Source organism: Sinocyclocheilus grahami, unplaced genomic scaffold (assembly GCF_001515645.1).
Source record: "Sinocyclocheilus grahami isolate Dianchi unplaced genomic scaffold, SAMN03320097.WGS_v1.1 scaffold769.1, whole genome shotgun sequence".
NCBI classification, from domain to species: Eukaryota; Metazoa; Chordata; class Actinopteri; order Cypriniformes; family Cyprinidae; genus Sinocyclocheilus; species Sinocyclocheilus grahami.
Window position 1 is genome coordinate 414,067 of NW_015505948.1, and position 17,201 is coordinate 431,267.

The following is a 17,201-nucleotide window of genomic DNA, read 5'->3' on the forward strand; positions in this document are numbered from 1 at the left end:
ACAAAACATGAATGTCACGGGCGGGAGCGGGACCAGATAAGATATATTTCTGCGGGAGCGGGCGGGCGCGGGACAGAATCTTGCGGGAGCGGGACTGAAAAATCCGTCCCGTGCAGGTCTCTAGCTCTCGGCTCTCAAGCTGAGGCGGGTGCTTACAGCACATACTGGGAGAGACTCATAGCTAACCCTCACAGTGAGCGGAGCACTTCTCAGCTCGACCAGAAGGAGGCGCTAGATTAGAAGGGGGTAACCAAGCAGGGCTCAATAAGAGACAGTCCACTGATGCAACTGGACACGGTCTCGATAGAGAGCGTGGGTCCCGTATAACCAGACCCGATAGAATCTGAAGAAATAGCGGGATCCAATTACCATTCATGCCTACAGAGCTTATTGCTCCTCAGAGCAGAAGCATACAAGAGGGGTTTCCACAGAAACACAAATCCCCCGTACCTCAGGGAACACAATGTACACAAGCCCACTCCACAGTGGGGCGATTACTGGTTCAACCATAAGGGCAGTGTGACAGGGAGGACCCGCGGGCCTGACCGTCTATGGAGTGTTGAGCTCCTCAATGCCTCAGCGATAGGAGCTCTAGCTCAGAAAACGTGCATGATGGTTAAGGAAAGACTCAAATCTCAGGAGACCCCTCAGGGTGAGAGATGAGTAGCGCACCCTGGCCAGAGGATAGGGAGCATGTCACGAAGCATGTACTCAGAAGAGTACAAGCCCACGAGAAGGACCCGCAGGTCTTGAGGTTGCAGCGTTATACTGGGGACCTGATGCTGGGAGGCTTCTGCAGAAGCCCAGGCTGCGTGTCCAAGCCGAAGATGAGGACTATCACCAGCCTGGATCCAGTACCGATGAGTGAAACCATCACTATAATCGGTCAACAGCAGGAGGCCCCGACTTAGCAGGGGGGGTCAAACCTAAAAAGTCAGAAAACAGAACAGGTCCGAGTAGCGCTGCAGAAAAAGGCTAGTATTGAATACACAAAAACTAGCAGTAGAGAAGCTTAAATTGATCGTACTCACCAACCATGGCTCCTGCACATGACTCATGGATATAGGCTGGAGGTGAAGTCCGAAGAGCACTGGGGTCCGGACCATCATTAGGTAGTCCTATGGGACATAGAAACTAGCCAAAACATCACAGGCCCAGCATAAGAGATTGCAAATGCAAGCGCAGGAGGCTCCTACCTAACCTCAGTCAGGAGGGAAGCTTTTTAGGGGAAATAAGGGGTGGAAGATGAGAGCAGAAGTAATACTCTCAGAGGGAGGTGAGTAGATGGCTCAGGTTTTACTCTGGTCCAGACGAGAGAGCTGAGAATGCCTAGTCTGAATCACCTCCCTCAAATCTTGCCTGTCACCCTTAGACCCATGCCGCTTTTGAGCCCTACCCGCAGGTGGGGGAGGGGCGTGAGTCGCGACACTAGTTTTCTGAGCCCGCCTTTGATCCTTAGATCGAGATGGGCCAGGACCCCTTTGTTGTTCGGGCTCAGACCTGGACCTTCATGGAATGAAGGATTTAAAGGCAGGCGAGTGCATCTTGCCCTCCTTAAACTTCTTGACCAACGTCTCGACGGAAGTGCCGAAAAGCTCAGAAGGGGAAACTGGCACATCAAGAAGAAAGCCCTTCTCTTTCTCAAATCAGCCTGATAAGCCTGAAACACCGCCATGGTATGCAACGAAGCTGCAGCTTGACCTGCTGCCACGTATGCCCTGCTATTCAAACGAGATGTATCCTGAAGGGGTTTGGACGGCAGGGAGGGATAGCACTAGCCGCTGGTTCAGACGATGTAAGAGAGATAGCATCGTTGTCCAGTAACTCACTCTTGTCTGTGACTGATGAGCACGAAAGGGAAAGACCCTTTTTCAACTCATCAGCCAGGTCCATCTGCGATCCCCATGAGCTCATTTTCCTCCGTGCCTCAGCAGCGTCCTGCCAGGGTCCTGAACCACGGGGAACTGATGGCTCACAAAGGAGAGTGGAGCTTTCATAGGAAAAAGCTCACAGTGCACGCAAACTGCCCCCTCGAGGCCATCGCGAGTGCTCTTCGTTCAAACAAAAGACGCAAAGATCGTGTGTGTCATCAGGTGTCCAATAATGAGGACATGGATCCACACACTTCTTAAACGTCTTACTAGTGCTTGCCATGGTAAAGAAGAATAATCGTTCTTACCGGAAATGTACGCTTCAAACAAAACAGTCCTTGAAGACGAAGAAGAGGATGAAGTGTTCTCCTGGCACCCTTTTATACTGTGGTCGCACCGGGTGATGACGTCACAGGCTGTCGCCGGCCAATGTTATTGTCGTGTTTAGATGTATGCTTCAGACACCAGTCACGCTGAAGGCGTTCCTCAAAGGACTCAATTCTAAGTTCCCTTTGGAAGGGAACTAAAACTGAACTAAGATGAAAATGAAAAATAATTAGAATAATTAGAAAAAGAAAAAAAATGAAAATAACAAAATGACTAAAAATGAAACTAGAAGGCTATTTTAAGGCTATAAAAGGCTAAAAGGCTATTTTAAAATATTAATAAAAGCAATATTATTACATAACACTGATATAAAATAAATGTTCAAATCTGTAGTTGATGAAACACACACTAAACATTTCTATGTGTTTTGTCAATTTACAGTATAATCTTGGGTAATATTTGTATATATAATAATGTAATACAATATAATAAAAATAATGAAATATAATAATAATACAAATATAATAAATATAATAATAATACTTTAATTTTCATCTTACACAGTATTATATTACCATATTATCACAGTATTTAGTCCAATTAAATGACAGTTGTATACTGTGACTTTGCATGTGAACAGAACCGGGAATGCTGAAGAATCACAATGATCATCTGATTTTTTTTTTATTACAGTAATCTCTTCTAAATCTACAGAACAACTGATATGCTGAGATGTCCACAGTACTATGCTGGCTTTAGCTTCCCAGCATGCACTAGGGCATAAATAATTGATGTTGTTGAATTTTTAACTATTTGTTGGGCGATTCGGCTGTTGCTGTCATTGTATTCACTTTAGGTTACTTGTTTTGTAACGTTCAGAGTTTATTTTGATTGTCACCATGTGCAACAGTATTTCTCAAAACTCATTATTTCCCTTTCTGTTCATACAAGTACTTTAACATTCCATATTGCCAAATATAATATAAACTGTGAGAGTTAAGAGCTAATCATAATGTCTGGCTTCTTGTCTCTATGTAAAACAATGCAACGCATTGTATTCTGCAACACAATTACACTGGATGGGAGAAAATTAATTAAAAGTTAAGAACTTCTCGGCTAAAGGGAATGTTAATTATCATAATGAAAAAGAACACAACTATTTATACTATTATCTTGCAATACAATGCGGTTATCTTTTTTTCCACAGTGTTTTGTCATGTTAGGACAGAAAATGGTGCTGATTTCACTTTAAAATTCTGAAGATTAGGGTTCAATCTTTGTAAAATTCTGACGTTTTTTAAGAGTGTGGATGCAGAAAGTGTGTATGTGTGTGTGTGGGAGCGTGTGGGGGAGGATTTTAACTAGAACTCCCAAATCCAATTTTAGGTGCATATCTAGAGGGTCGACCTCAAATGCAAACAGCGATCCCCCCGCCAACTAGCCTTCTACCCTTTTCCCTTCACATTGACACCAGACAGCACCCCTCCCCCCCAGACCCTGCTGGACAGCCCCCAAAACCCCCTCCATCCCACCAGCAGCACCACAACACTATATGAAAAAGAATATGAGCAGGCATGAATCTTAATGCAGTTGCTCATCTCTGCCAAGCAGCCTCACTTCTGCAGTGGAAATAAATAAAGAGGGGAAAAAATACAGAGAACTGATAGATGAATCTTAAATCAAAAGGAGATAGAGCGAAAAGCATAGGCAGAAAGACAAGGGTGATGGGGGAAAAAGAGAGAAAAGGCGTAGAAAGGAGAAAGACAGAGAGCGAGAATGAGAGGTGAAATCTCATCTCTTGGCTGAATAATCTGTCATTCATCAAACTGATAGAACAGAGAGAGGTAGAACAGCCGTAAAACCAAATAAAGGCAGAGGATGGGAATTTCGGATTTGGTCTGGCTCCAATTCTCCATCTTGAGTTGGACGGCTCTAGCTATCATGCCTACATCTACATCTTTCTCTTTTGGGCTAAATATTGCATGAATAATGCATGGGTCTAGGTTTCATTAAAACCTCTCTTATTAATAATATTGCTTGTGATGGAGTATGGGAATACGGGATGTGTGTGTGTGTGTGTGTGTATGTGTGTGAAATGAGAAAACGTACCATCCTGCAGATGCTCACGTTTGCGTTCTGTCTGAAAATCCTGCAAAATTTAACCACTAATATTCGGTGTTAACCAGCTTTGGAATCAAAAAGCCAGTGGCGTCTAAATATTGCATGAATAATGCATGGGTCTAGGTTTCATTAAAACCTCTCTTATTAATAATATTGCTCGTGATGGAGTATGGGAATACGGGATGTGTGTGTGTGTGTGTGTATGTGTGTGAAATGAGAAAACGTACCATCCTGCTGATGCTCACGTTTGCGTTCTGTCTGAAAATCCTGCAAAATTTAACCACTAATATTCGGTGTTAACCAGCTTTGGAATCAAAAAGCCAGTGGCCGTAAGAGGTAAACAGAGCGATGGGCAGGCCATTTCAGCCAAGCACTCGGCCAGATAACTCTGGGAGGCAAATGGGCATGATTTCACAAGGACACTGCAATGAGGTCACTGTTACCTTGTCTTTGTCAGGAAAAAAAGGATATAGACTGAACACAACAAAGCCATAAACAAGGAGTGGAAGATCTCGATACTGATACAAGACTTCAGCATGATACAGTGTGCACTGCAGTGAAAAAAAAGAAGTCCTGATCAGTATGTTTGTCTTTTTGTACCAGTAAAAATATAAAAACTAAAAATTAATGAAACAAGATCAATTTTACTTGTGCAGCAAAACTGTGTAAGACTTATTTTCAAAGAATATATAATGATTTAAGCATAAACTATCATTCAGAATTTTGAGGTCAATACAATTTTTTTAAAGGAATTAAAATACTTTTATTCAGCAAGGACACATTAAACTGATCAAAAGTGATAGTAAAATTATATTTCAAATAATCGTTCTATTCATCAAAGAATCTTAAAAAATAATGTATTACCGTTTCCACAACAATATTAAGAAACACAACTGTTTTCAATATTGATAATAATAAATATTTTTTGAGCAGCAAATCAGCATATTAGAATGATTTCTGAAGGATCATGTGACACTGAAGACTGGAGTAATGATGCTGAAAATTGAGGAATAAATTATATTTTAAAATATATTCAAATAGAAAACAGTTATTTTAAATTGAAATAATATTTCACGATATTGCTGTTTTTACTTTTATTTTTGATCAAATAAATGCAGCATTGGGAACACAAATGAAAAAAACAAAGAAAATCTTACCTACCCCCAACTTTTGAACAGTAGTGTATATAAAATATTGTGATAAATATTATTATTATTTGAAAAAATTACTATTTGATATGTTCAAATAGAAAAGTTGTTTTTAATTATAGTAAAAAATATGCCGTTTTACTGTATTCTTGATCAATTAAATTTCACTTTGGTGAGCAAAAAAATAAAATAAAATAAACTCTTACTGACCCCAAACTCTGAACGGCAGAGTAAATATCACTGAATTCTGCTAGATTTATGCGTAAAAATTGCGGTGAGGTAAAAAATGAGGTAAAAAAAAGACATGTAATTTAAGAAATGCTGTATATGACACATCAGGTAAATGTATTTGGTTGTCAGGACATTTGTACTGGAAAATGACAAAATACCGATTACAAAAACTGCAGTGTGGCTCCTTATAGTAATGCATGTGTGAGATGATTAATACCCTTTTCCACCAAAATGGTGCTGGTGCTCAGGGACGTCGCTCAGAATTGTACCACAGTTTTACTTCAGAGCCAAATGATGAAATAACTGTTACTACATAACCAAGTCTTTTTTTCAGACAGCTTCATCCAGATGGCATCCATTTTACAGAGGCAAAAAACACACACATTAAATCCAATGTTTTTAAAAGGCATCTCAGTCCATTGGATTTCAAATCATTGCTATTTTTGTCATTGGCCGTTCTGTGCATGTAACATTTTTACACACGAGTCAGCAGTTTTGGACACAGTATATGCATGAATGTGTAAAACATGCCTCGTGACTTATGAAGACATGAACAGAAGTAAAAAGTTAAATTTTCCATCGTGTTTTTCCACATTGACAGCTATTCTTCGTTGTTCTATAAGAAAGTCTCCTGGCATAAAGCCGACTCATTATATCATAACTAGCTGATGTGGATATGGATATTGACAACAGTGTCTCCACAAACGGATCCAAATTCATCACTTGCGAAATGACAGTACGATCACCGAATCCAAATCGGATTAGTGTGCAGTGTGAACACAAGCTTTGTTTAGAAGTCTTTTACTTTTGGTAATTACCATAATTACAAGATGACAAGTCGCAGATTCTACTGAGTTAACGTCTTCAGAACCAGATACTCGTTTCTATGTGTCTATGGAAACCCACAGAATATAATGCTAAATGGATCCAGGCGTTGTTGTTGATGACAAAATACTTAATAACGATGTTAATTCACCACAAGAACAAAGAAAGAAGAAAACTGTTACTATTATAGGAGTTCAGTATAAAAAGAAAAAAATTCATCAATTCACACATATTTGTAAATAAAATCTTTTTATTTCAGACAGATGGGGAAAATAAAGTGGCTGGAGTAGTTGTGCAGCACAACTGAAGTAGGAACAAGAGGACAAAACAGGGTGTCAACTGCTGCATTGCGCACTTCCAGTCAGCTCTGTTGATTAGAATGAACGATTTAGTTCGGTCATGAGTAGTTTTGTAAACTTTAAGTGAATGCCGCCCCTGGTTCCTGGCGATAACGGTGCCTGGTTTAAGACCAGCAGGATTATGAGGCCGAGTCAATTTGGTCCAGGCCAGAAGCACCTTTAATTCATTGGAAATGCGTGGAACAGGGCTAGATTGGACAGCGGCTCCAGCACCAGCAACGGGGTCAGTGGAAAAGGGGTATGAGAGTGGGTGAGTTGTGTTAGAATAGTGGTACTCTGTGGGTTGTGGTATGAGTGTGTAATCCATGGCTGATGCTGATGCTGGGCTCACGTTTGTGGTTGTTCTTGCGCTGGAAGGGCAGTGTGTGCCGTTCGGAGTCTTCCTCACCCTCCTCGTCTGCCAGGTGTGTGTGAGTGTAATGGTAACTCAAACCTGGACGGTTCTTGTAGCGCTTCCCACAAACTAAACACAAAGAAAAACACACGAGGAAATAAAAAGAGTTGAATTGTTTAGTTTGTAGTTCGGTTAAGCTTGTCATAAAAATAATCATTATTATCATTATTATTATTTAATTTACCATCAACAATTAAAATACATTTTACAATAGAATAAATACAGATAATTTATTTTAATTCAATAGCTAAAATTATTTGTAAATATTATATTTGTATAGTAATAGATATTACATGAGTGTTGTTGTTATTATTATTATTATTATTAGTTATACTGTTATTGTTAATATTTACTATCAATCACTATTTTAATTCATTTAATTTTAAAATTTAATAATTTTTTTAATAAAAAAAATCTATTTTAAATCATCTTTCTATTCATCAGAGAATCCTGAAAAATTTATTACCATTACCAGAATGATATTATGCAACACAACTGTTTTCAACATTGATTCTAATAATAACTGTTTCTTGAGCAGTAAATCATATCAGAATGATTTCTGAAGGATCATGTGACACTGAAGACTGAAGTAATGATGCTGAAACTTCCTCTTTGCATCACAGGAATAGATTATATTTAAAATATATTCAAATAGAAACATTTTCACAATTTCACATTATTGTTAGTATAATTAAGTAATTTTGATTAATTTATTTTTATAATTTAAGAATTCAAATTAATTTGATTTGAATTCAATACATAGTTTTATATTATATATAGTATTGTATTTGTATAATACTAGTTAATATATACATATTCTTCTTATTATTAGTAGTAGTAGTAGTAGAAGTATTTTTAATTATATTGTTATTGTTAATATTTACTCTCAGTCATTATTTTAATTAAATCAATTTTACAATGTAACAATTAAAATTAATTACATTTTAAATTAATTCAATCAAATTAATTTATAATTAAAAGTATTATATTTGTATAATAATATTTAGTAAATAAATATTGTATCTATTCGCATTCATGTATATAAACATTTCCACCATTATTGCCCATGAGAACAGCAGGGAATGTTGTCACACTGTGCAGGATAACTCGATACAATGAAACTTGACATTAAACATCCCATTATCAGGAGGACTGCATGTTTATATGGCTATATGGTCCTCTGTTGCTAGTTCTACTATTCCTTTCCCCATGCTGTGTTTAATAATGACTGTAGAAATCTTTTCTGTGTTCTTTTGTTTATTTGCGCATGATACTCACTGTCACACACATATGGCTTGTCTCGATCCTCTAGGGATGCTGGTTCCTGTCTCTTTCTCATCCCCCCAACACCACATGCCTGGACACATCAAAAATCGCATGTAAACACACACAGATTCATTTACAGTTGGCAACCCGTCTATTTTACACAGGTGCAGCTAGAAGCAGTGTTATTTTAGCCTTGCAGAGCCCCCATCCCACTTCCTCCTTCAAGCTTTAAGCAACTCCTCTTACACAGCATTAATTACACCTAGCACACAATTATCACAGCATCTCTTCCACACACTGCCGGATAACTATGTGGGGCGTGAGAGATCTTAGAGGAAGTAGTGTGCCCCAATTAACAGCACAGAAGGTGAGAGATTCTAGGGACTGAATCGAAGACATTCTGTTTGCTATCCTTTTATGTATTTTTTCTGCTAGACTTGACTACTAAAACTTGTTTGCATTTCTGTCAGGGTTGTGCACCATACATTGCCATATATATATCTATAGTTAATTCATTTAATTTGCTTTTAATTTTTAATTTTCATTTAATTTTGCTCCAGTTTCTGCATGGACAAGTATTGATTTATCATGTACATTTGTGTAAAATTCATCACATGCCATATTTAAATCCACATGCCACATCTTATTTCACTTGTGAACCTTGTATCTCAACAAAAACAGCAATTTTGTAAAGTCTTCCTTCTTCAGGCTGTGGTTATGTCATGCCTTGAATGCATTTCTGTACAGAACCACTTACGATTCCAGCCTTTCATGTATGTGGGGTTATAATTACAGATGAACTTAGGCATGTTTTCAGTGTGTTATCATCACACATCAGGTGTTGTCTTTAAAGTGGTATTAAAGGAGGTTTTTCACGGCTGTTCGGAAGGAGCTGCTTTGAATCAACACAAAGCCAGTGGAACGCAATGATGAAAGCTACGCAGGGATCAAACCTGGAGATGTGCTAAACAGCCATAATGGATCAATGGCTGATGAGCTACAATGGCCAGCCTTGTTCAGACAGCAGCCTTGAAGAAACAGGAATCCTAGATTAAACAAAGAACCTGGAGGGCTCACTGCAAACCTGTGATATAATAATACAAAACTTGGGTTGCGGATCTAATCGCTACCAAGAGCAGAGGTTCTCAAATTGTCAGTTGCAACCCAAAAACTTTAACATGTTTGATTTGACAGCAGGAAACAAAGCAATACTGAATGTAAATAATAAAATGTTTCTGACCATATAATACTGCATAGTTATGAGAGCAATATCACTTATCAACTTATCAACAAGAAATACACCGTCAAACTCTAGAAAATCCATCTAATTGCATCGAGAACATTAAAGGTACACAAATTTATGACCCAGACCTATATACTTTTGGATCAGCACTTGATTGCCAATGTTGAAATGAGGTTTGAAGCAAAACCAGTTGAGTCTTGTGAGTAATCAGCCTACAAAACTGCATGATTCACTCTAGTATTAGTATGATTCATACTAATTAATTAGTGACTGCAGAACATGTTATAGCTGCATGTTTTACCCGTCCTTTGGTGCGATTCTTGCGTTTGGGAACATCCTCCTCCATCTCATCCATGTCCAGCTCGTGAGGAAAATCTCCCACCAGCAGCTTCTGTGACCACAAGATAAGACCAGCACGTATGAGTCAGCTATACTGTATGAACAACACTAGAATGTCAAACAAACAGGAAAGACGAGTGGGAGAATAACAGACCCTAAGAAAAACCATATGGAAAATATGCTTTATATTAGTTAACAATAAACATTAGCTTGTAATGGTATTAAGCAATTCATGCAGATTTACCCTGCAGACACAGGGTTAGAGCTGCTTTAAAAACACAATGTCATGTCCGATGTAGACATGGTATAACCCTAAGTATGAGAGATACTAAAGGTGCTGTCATACGTGTTTGGTGAATTTTCGTAGGTGAAATCCTGCCATTTCAAAAACAAGACAAATTTGCTGCGTTGACCATTAGAAAGCTGCTTGGTTTGTGACTTTAGTGTGAGTTGTGCTTCATGCATTGCAACAGTATTTGCGATGTATGAACTGCGTTATTGGATTTCAATTGAAGTATATTGGGGCCTTAGCTGTCTTTGTTCGAAATGATGTTAAACAAGTTCATTCTTAGATTTCACTTATATCGGAGTGTTAGCTGTTTTTGTTCTCCAGTGTGTTCATGTCTGTACTTGTGTCTGCACTGAAGAAGATTTCCACAAACCACACCAACCTATTTCGACTTGTCAATACATAGAAAAGATGGTATCGATTGTACCTTACCAATTCGTGCCGAAGTCTGATGATGAAACGGTTGAACTGATTCGCAAGCACGACTAGAACAGGACGTTTCTCAGTGGTAAGTGTCAAGTTTGTGGTAATTATAAGATGTGATAAAACAAATTTACCCTCACAGCAAAGGATACAGCGTCTTCTCGACATGATGTTAACCACACGGAAAATTTACTTGGGCAAGATGGCGATGTAGAACGTGGGCAGACATTATGCAAATGTGCTACTTCGTGACGTAGAGCCGTAACAGAATAAGATTCGAATTCCTGGCGACTCATTTAGGCGATTGCGAGCCGACTCTTTTTTTGATAGACATTAACTTTATTTATCGTGCACTGTCGGCTTCACAACTTTGCAGATAGTTTATGTTCACATACAGCTACATGACACACTGCATGAAAGGTAATATTCGAAAAGGCGTAATAGGGGCACTTTAAAGTACATCAGGGCTTTAGCTGTTAGCCGTTTTTGTTCGAAATAGTGTCACACCAGCTAGTTCTTCGATTTCGTTTGAAGTGTATTGTGGCCTTGCCGTTTTTCTTTTTTCTTTTAAATGACATCATACTAGTTCGTTCTTCGATTTTGCTTGAAGTATATTGAGGCCTTAGCTGTTTTTTTTTAATGACGTCACACCAGTTTGTTCTTTGATTTCACTTGAAGTATATCGAGGCCTTAACTGTGATGATTGCCTAGCAAGTGAACAACTGTAAGCACACTCATAATATGTGGTTGTGGGAAGTGAACAGCGGTAGCAGGGAGGCACACAGCTTTTTAACTCCTGCTGGGGCCTGAGGCGAAGCAAGCAGCAGGATCACAGGTCCGCTCCCAGGGGACGAAGCGCTCTAAAGAGTGACTCTTAATTGAAATGCTAATTGGTTAACTGTCCACCCCTGGGATAGATGTCATGTTGTGTGCAAAACGCTGTGAGGGTGGTGACACTAGTGACAGCTCCATCAACTGACAGGCGGGTTCATTAGGATCTATAAGCATTCACACATCAACATGATCAAATGTAAGTACCTGTAAACCCTGAGACGTTGAAAATGAGTAACCGCACTCCACAAAATCAATACAACAACTTTGTCAAACGTACTGACATAGACACACACACAATAACAAAAATACACTCACAAACATACACACTTTGTGGTTAACAAGGAAGTCTGCCAGTGGGGGCGTGTCAGCCCTGCAGGGATTTGTGTTACTGCCAAAAAGAGACACAAGTACTATAGAGAAGTCATAAGGGGAGAGAGAGGAAGGGAGAGGAAGACTGCAATAAAAAGCAGAAAGAAATGCTGAATGGAGTGGTGGGAAGTTTTGGGTACCAAAAACAACAGTGTCTTAGTGTGTACTTCAGGGCAGAGTGTGTAAAACCACTCTTTATCTAGTTAACTACTGAGTGGGAGCAAACCATTCTAGGGGGAGCAAACCACAGTTGAGGAATCTTTCTTACCTGGCATTCACTCATGGGTTCCTCCTCCTTTGTTTCAACCTTTTTATCCAGCAGTTCTCCACTGAGGAGTGACTCCAGAACGGGACCCTCAGGAACACCACCTTCCTTCTTTAGTGCTGCTTCATAGTCTGGACACACACCTCAAACAATTGTCACACCAAGACATTTCTAGTCAACTCATAAAAGACTAGGCCAGACAGTGTTTCTGTCATTTGTTTAAAGTCTTCAAGTAAAGAAAATGAACAAAGATTGCATGTAAAACCATAAGCGGTCTCACACAAAACCTGTAATTTGATGAGAATTTAGACACGTGTAGAAGCTGTAGCAAAGCAATGAATTCAATAAAAAACACTCTTGAAAAAACTATGTATCTTATGTATTTCTGTTCAAACTGTGTATTTACAAGATTACCCTGTTGAAAAAACAGCATATGCTGGTTAGTTATGTTTTAAATAATGGCAGCTGGTTATGAGTTGGTTTAAGCTGGTCGTGTGCTGGGCCTAAGCATCTGCTCCTGCTCAGCTCATAACCAGCCCATGACCAACTAAGGACCAGCTTAAATCAGCTCAAACCAGCTATCATGCTTCAAAACATAACTAGCATATGCTGTTTTTTTCAACAGGGTTACACAACCCAGTGTCTTAAAAAAGGGTGTATTAAATTGATCAAAAGTGGCTGTAAATACATTTATAATGTTCCAAAATGGTTTCCACAAAAATATTACACAGCACAGCTGTTTACAACATTGATTTAAAAAAAAGTTTAAATCAGCATATTAGAATAATTTAGGATATTAAATAAGGATCATGTGACACTTAAGTGTAATGGCTTGTAAAAATGTAGCTTTGACATCACATTTTAAAATATAAACAGATATTTTAAATTTTGATAATATTTTGCAAAATTACCATTTTACTGTATTTTTAATAAAAAAAATACAGGCTTGGTGAGCATAAGAGACTTCCTTTAAAGATGTTTTAAAAAATCTCTCTCATCCCAAACTTGTATTGGGGTCATTTGTTTAAAAATACAGACCAAATTAATACCAAAAGTTTCTGTTTTTCTTTAACTGATTATTTTAATAAATTATTTGTTTTATTAGGATCCCCCCAAAAACAACTAAAATGAATCAAAGATTTATGTTTGTCTTTCTCAATACCAACTCTCACCAATTTTAAACTCGATGGGTCCAAGACGTGGATCTTCTAAGATGTTTAACCGTCTCTTCTTTCTCCAGCAGCGTGCAGGATATGTATAGAGCTGCCCTGGAGCCACACCTGGGTTAAAAATACCAGAGCCATGGTTTAAACATCCAAAACCTTGAGCTAACAACAAAATCACCAATGTAGTGTGATACACTGTACACATAAACACACCTGGCCCACGATGGGTCTTCTCCATCCATATGTAGCAGTTACTCTGTGCTACGCCTGTTTGGGAGTCAAGAAAGGGTAGGCGCATGGAGCGTTCAGCACAAAGTCGAGCATTATAACTGCGGCAGTGCTCGATGGCCTCGCGGTAAAACTCCTCACCAAGGCTGGAAACAATAAAAAAGGGGGAATGTCTAACCAGTATGTTTGATTTCAGTGCTCAAAAAACAATATTTATTATTTAAAGGCCCCATGAAATCGAAATTTGTGTTTAATCCATGTGTTTGAAGCCATCTATTTGCTAGTGAACACTTAAACATTGACTAAATTCATATTTTAGCACATATACATAACAAATTTACCATTTTTACCTCTTCTGGGAAATTTTGATCAAAAAATATTGATGAGTCATGGTGCACTAAACAAAATTATTTTCAAGTAACTTCAAGGGGTCTTTAAATTTTCCTCCATCTATGCAGAGAACTCTTTGTACTGTCATGCAGGAGGTAAATAAAATTCTTGGCAGGCATGTAATTGGGAATTATAAATCTAATTTCCAGCTCTGTTAAAGACATACTGCATGTGCATTGGAATATACTGTACAGAATCTCACTCAAGGGTAAAGAGCTCAGGTGTTAGGAACTGCTGTTTAAAAACACTGCAGCATGAGAACAGTGGTGTGCATTAATGGTCCATGTGGCAAAGAAGAGCGCACTCAACAGTTCTGTCCTCAAGAGTATGTTTGCATGCTCGAAACTGGTCAGGACAAAAGTACCAAACAGTGATTTTATTGCTGAGGCTGCACTCAGCAAACTGCTGCATTTGTAAAACAGTTTTAACATCAGGAAAACACTCATGAATAAGTCAGTAGCAACTGTTATATATTGCTTTACAGATTAGTAAATTTACATTCAAATTTGAATATATGAAAACATATGACTCAACGTTTAATGAGATTTGTTAAACTTTTGCAGGGGTGGATAGGAAGCTGCCTTGTGAAAAAGAAGTGCACTTGATTGAATCACATACTAAAAGTACTAGTGTACTTGAAATCTTAAAAGTTATTTAAAAAGAAAATGGTAATTGCATATAATATTAATGAAACTAATGGCCACTTAATTGTACTTAGTGTGCTTTGTACATTAATAATTTCAAAAGTTTTACTTTAAAGTACATTTTAATTCATTATGTTTTAATATTTTATTCGGGCAGTACATTTTATCCAGAATTCAAGGACAATAAAAGTAATTATGAAATTATATATAAAGATGTAAGTGGATCAAAAAAACATTTTAAAGTTAAATTAATTGCATTTAATATAAATTTAAACTATAATATATTTAATTTCATTGCAATTAACATTTCAGTGTCTGAAAACATGATATTCAGCTCACATGTTAAGTGTGTTATTATTTTTTCGATAATAATTACTCTTTTTAAAAGTATACAAAAGTGTATTCTTCTTCGCAAAGTCTCCTTCACTGCAAACACAGTTATGTAGGAAACACTGCAGTTACAGAGTATAGCAATCATTATTTATCAGCGCAAAATGCCAACTGACCAATCAAAAGCAAGTATTTCAGAGTGAGTCATGTAAGGTTTGGCAATGTCATAAATCAAAGTGTTATTGAATTTAGTCCAGATATTCTTTTGATTCTGCTCTAGTTTATTCAGTATTGAAGTTTTTCTGTATTTTCTCTCCCATTGTTAACACAAGGAAAGATCAAAAGTGCAGAAATAATTGGGAGATATTTAAAAAGTCCTGACAATACTCTCCTTAACCCTACACTCCCGCGGTTGCCTTTTCTTCTGTCCTTCTTTGTGCAAACCAAACTGAATAAACTCCCTTCTATGTTATAAGCTATTGTAAAAATTAGCCCTATGGAAGTACTGGTGAGTTTTGGGACACAGTCCCCGGTTTCTGATGAGTCATCATTTGTTTCATTGTAATCAAAAGCACCAGTCTGCAAACCGGAGTGAGAAATGAAGGAAAACTGCATCATGCAACAATGACCGCATTCCTGAAACAAGCCTGATAACAAATTGACAGAGGCTTGAGGTGATGTTGATGATGTAAGTGTAAAACCATTGTGATTGGTGAACTCATCCATTTCTCCTTGTGGGGGAATGATGAAGAGCCGGTGGCTCAAGACTAACAACGCAGTCGGGCTGAAATAAATAACCCTCATTTCTCCAAACAAAATGGCGGCCAGAGCAAAACAACACATTTTCTATGTTTGATTTTGGGGGCCACATCCTGGTCATTCGGCACGGGCTGGAATCAATCCTCAACATGTGGGTTGAAAATCACAAAGTGTGCAGGGGCAGTAAATTACAGTGCATCGAAAGTCATGTGCTCAGGTCCACCAGAGGGGAAATATTAAGTCCTATGGTGAAGTGCTGTGGGCTCCATTTAAACACCTCTACACTCAGCAGATACTCAATCTGCGCTCAATCTCACACAATGGACCAGGCAATATCTAAAGGTCAGCGAGCGAGTGAAAAACAAAGTTTGGCGTCTCTGTGATTATGTGAGAAATTGTTCTTCAGAGAAAGTCCTTGTCAAATGAGCTTTCAAGACTTCTGTTTTCGAGCAATTTCTGAAAGGCTTTCCGATTGGAGTTTGAATGTTTCAAACAGAATACTCTAAAATGGGCCTCTCCAACAGGCGAAAAGAGTTGCGCGCAAAATGGCAGTTCCCTCATCGACTTTCTGAATTGGTGAGATAAGGTGGCTTCTCTGTATGGCAAAGCTTGTATTCATATCCCACGAGCACAATGAAAAAGTGATCAATTAGATCAGAAAAATATGAAGCCTTGCACATGACATGTGGAAGAAAAAAATGTAAATTGTTGCCACAAATTAAGAATTTGTTCCTTTACCCTTATGTCATTTCAAAGCTGTATGACTTTCTTTGTTCTGTGGAGCACAAAAGAAGATATTTTGAAGAATGTTGGTAATCAAATAGTTTTGGATCCCATTGATTTCCATTATATTTTTTGACCATACAATGTAAGTCAATGGAAACCAAAGCTGTTGCACTTTTCAAGGTATCTTCTTTTTTATTATGAAGAAGAAATAAAGTCATAGAGGCTGGATTTACATGAGGGTGAGTAAATGATGACAGAAATTTCATTTTTTGGGTGGACTATTCCTCTAATTGGTTTTGTAGCAAAGTTGTAATTTAGTTAAACAGTGGCCACAATTAGTGATAGTTTTGTCCATGATTTAACTAAAACAAGGAATTCTACATTTGTGGCCACAATATCTTTAAAACTGTATCTTGAAAATAGATTTGCGAATATGTGAATGTAAAATGCATGCTGCATAGTCAACCCTGCCACAAGGGGCACTATAGCATGCATTAGCAAATATTATTAATTAATTTGTTACATTTATATAGCGCTTTTTGGGGTACCCAAAGCACTTTACATGTAAGGGGGGAATCTCCTCAACCACATCAATGTGCAGCATCCACCCAATAGTAAATGTGACTGCATCTGTGCTTTGGGTATGATATGCAT

The 17,201-nt window shown here is 38.1% G+C and overlaps 1 protein-coding gene across 1 annotated transcript in view; it reads right to left on the bottom strand.

Moving 5' to 3' along the window:
• Positions 1 to 17,201, bottom strand: part of dpf1 (double PHD fingers 1) — a 58,966-nt gene that overhangs the window by 24,350 nt on the left and 17,415 nt on the right. Inside the window, exons 3-8 of the mRNA XM_016245805.1 lie at positions 13,684 to 13,844; positions 13,477 to 13,584; positions 12,308 to 12,435; positions 10,087 to 10,176; positions 8,555 to 8,633; positions 7,214 to 7,345 (exon numbers count right to left, since the gene is read on the bottom strand). Of these exons, the coding sequence (XP_016101291.1) occupies positions 7,214 to 7,345; positions 8,555 to 8,633; positions 10,087 to 10,176; positions 12,308 to 12,435; positions 13,477 to 13,584; positions 13,684 to 13,844 (698 nt within the window). The remainder of the gene's footprint in view (positions 1 to 7,213; positions 7,346 to 8,554; positions 8,634 to 10,086; positions 10,177 to 12,307; positions 12,436 to 13,476; positions 13,585 to 13,683; positions 13,845 to 17,201) is intronic.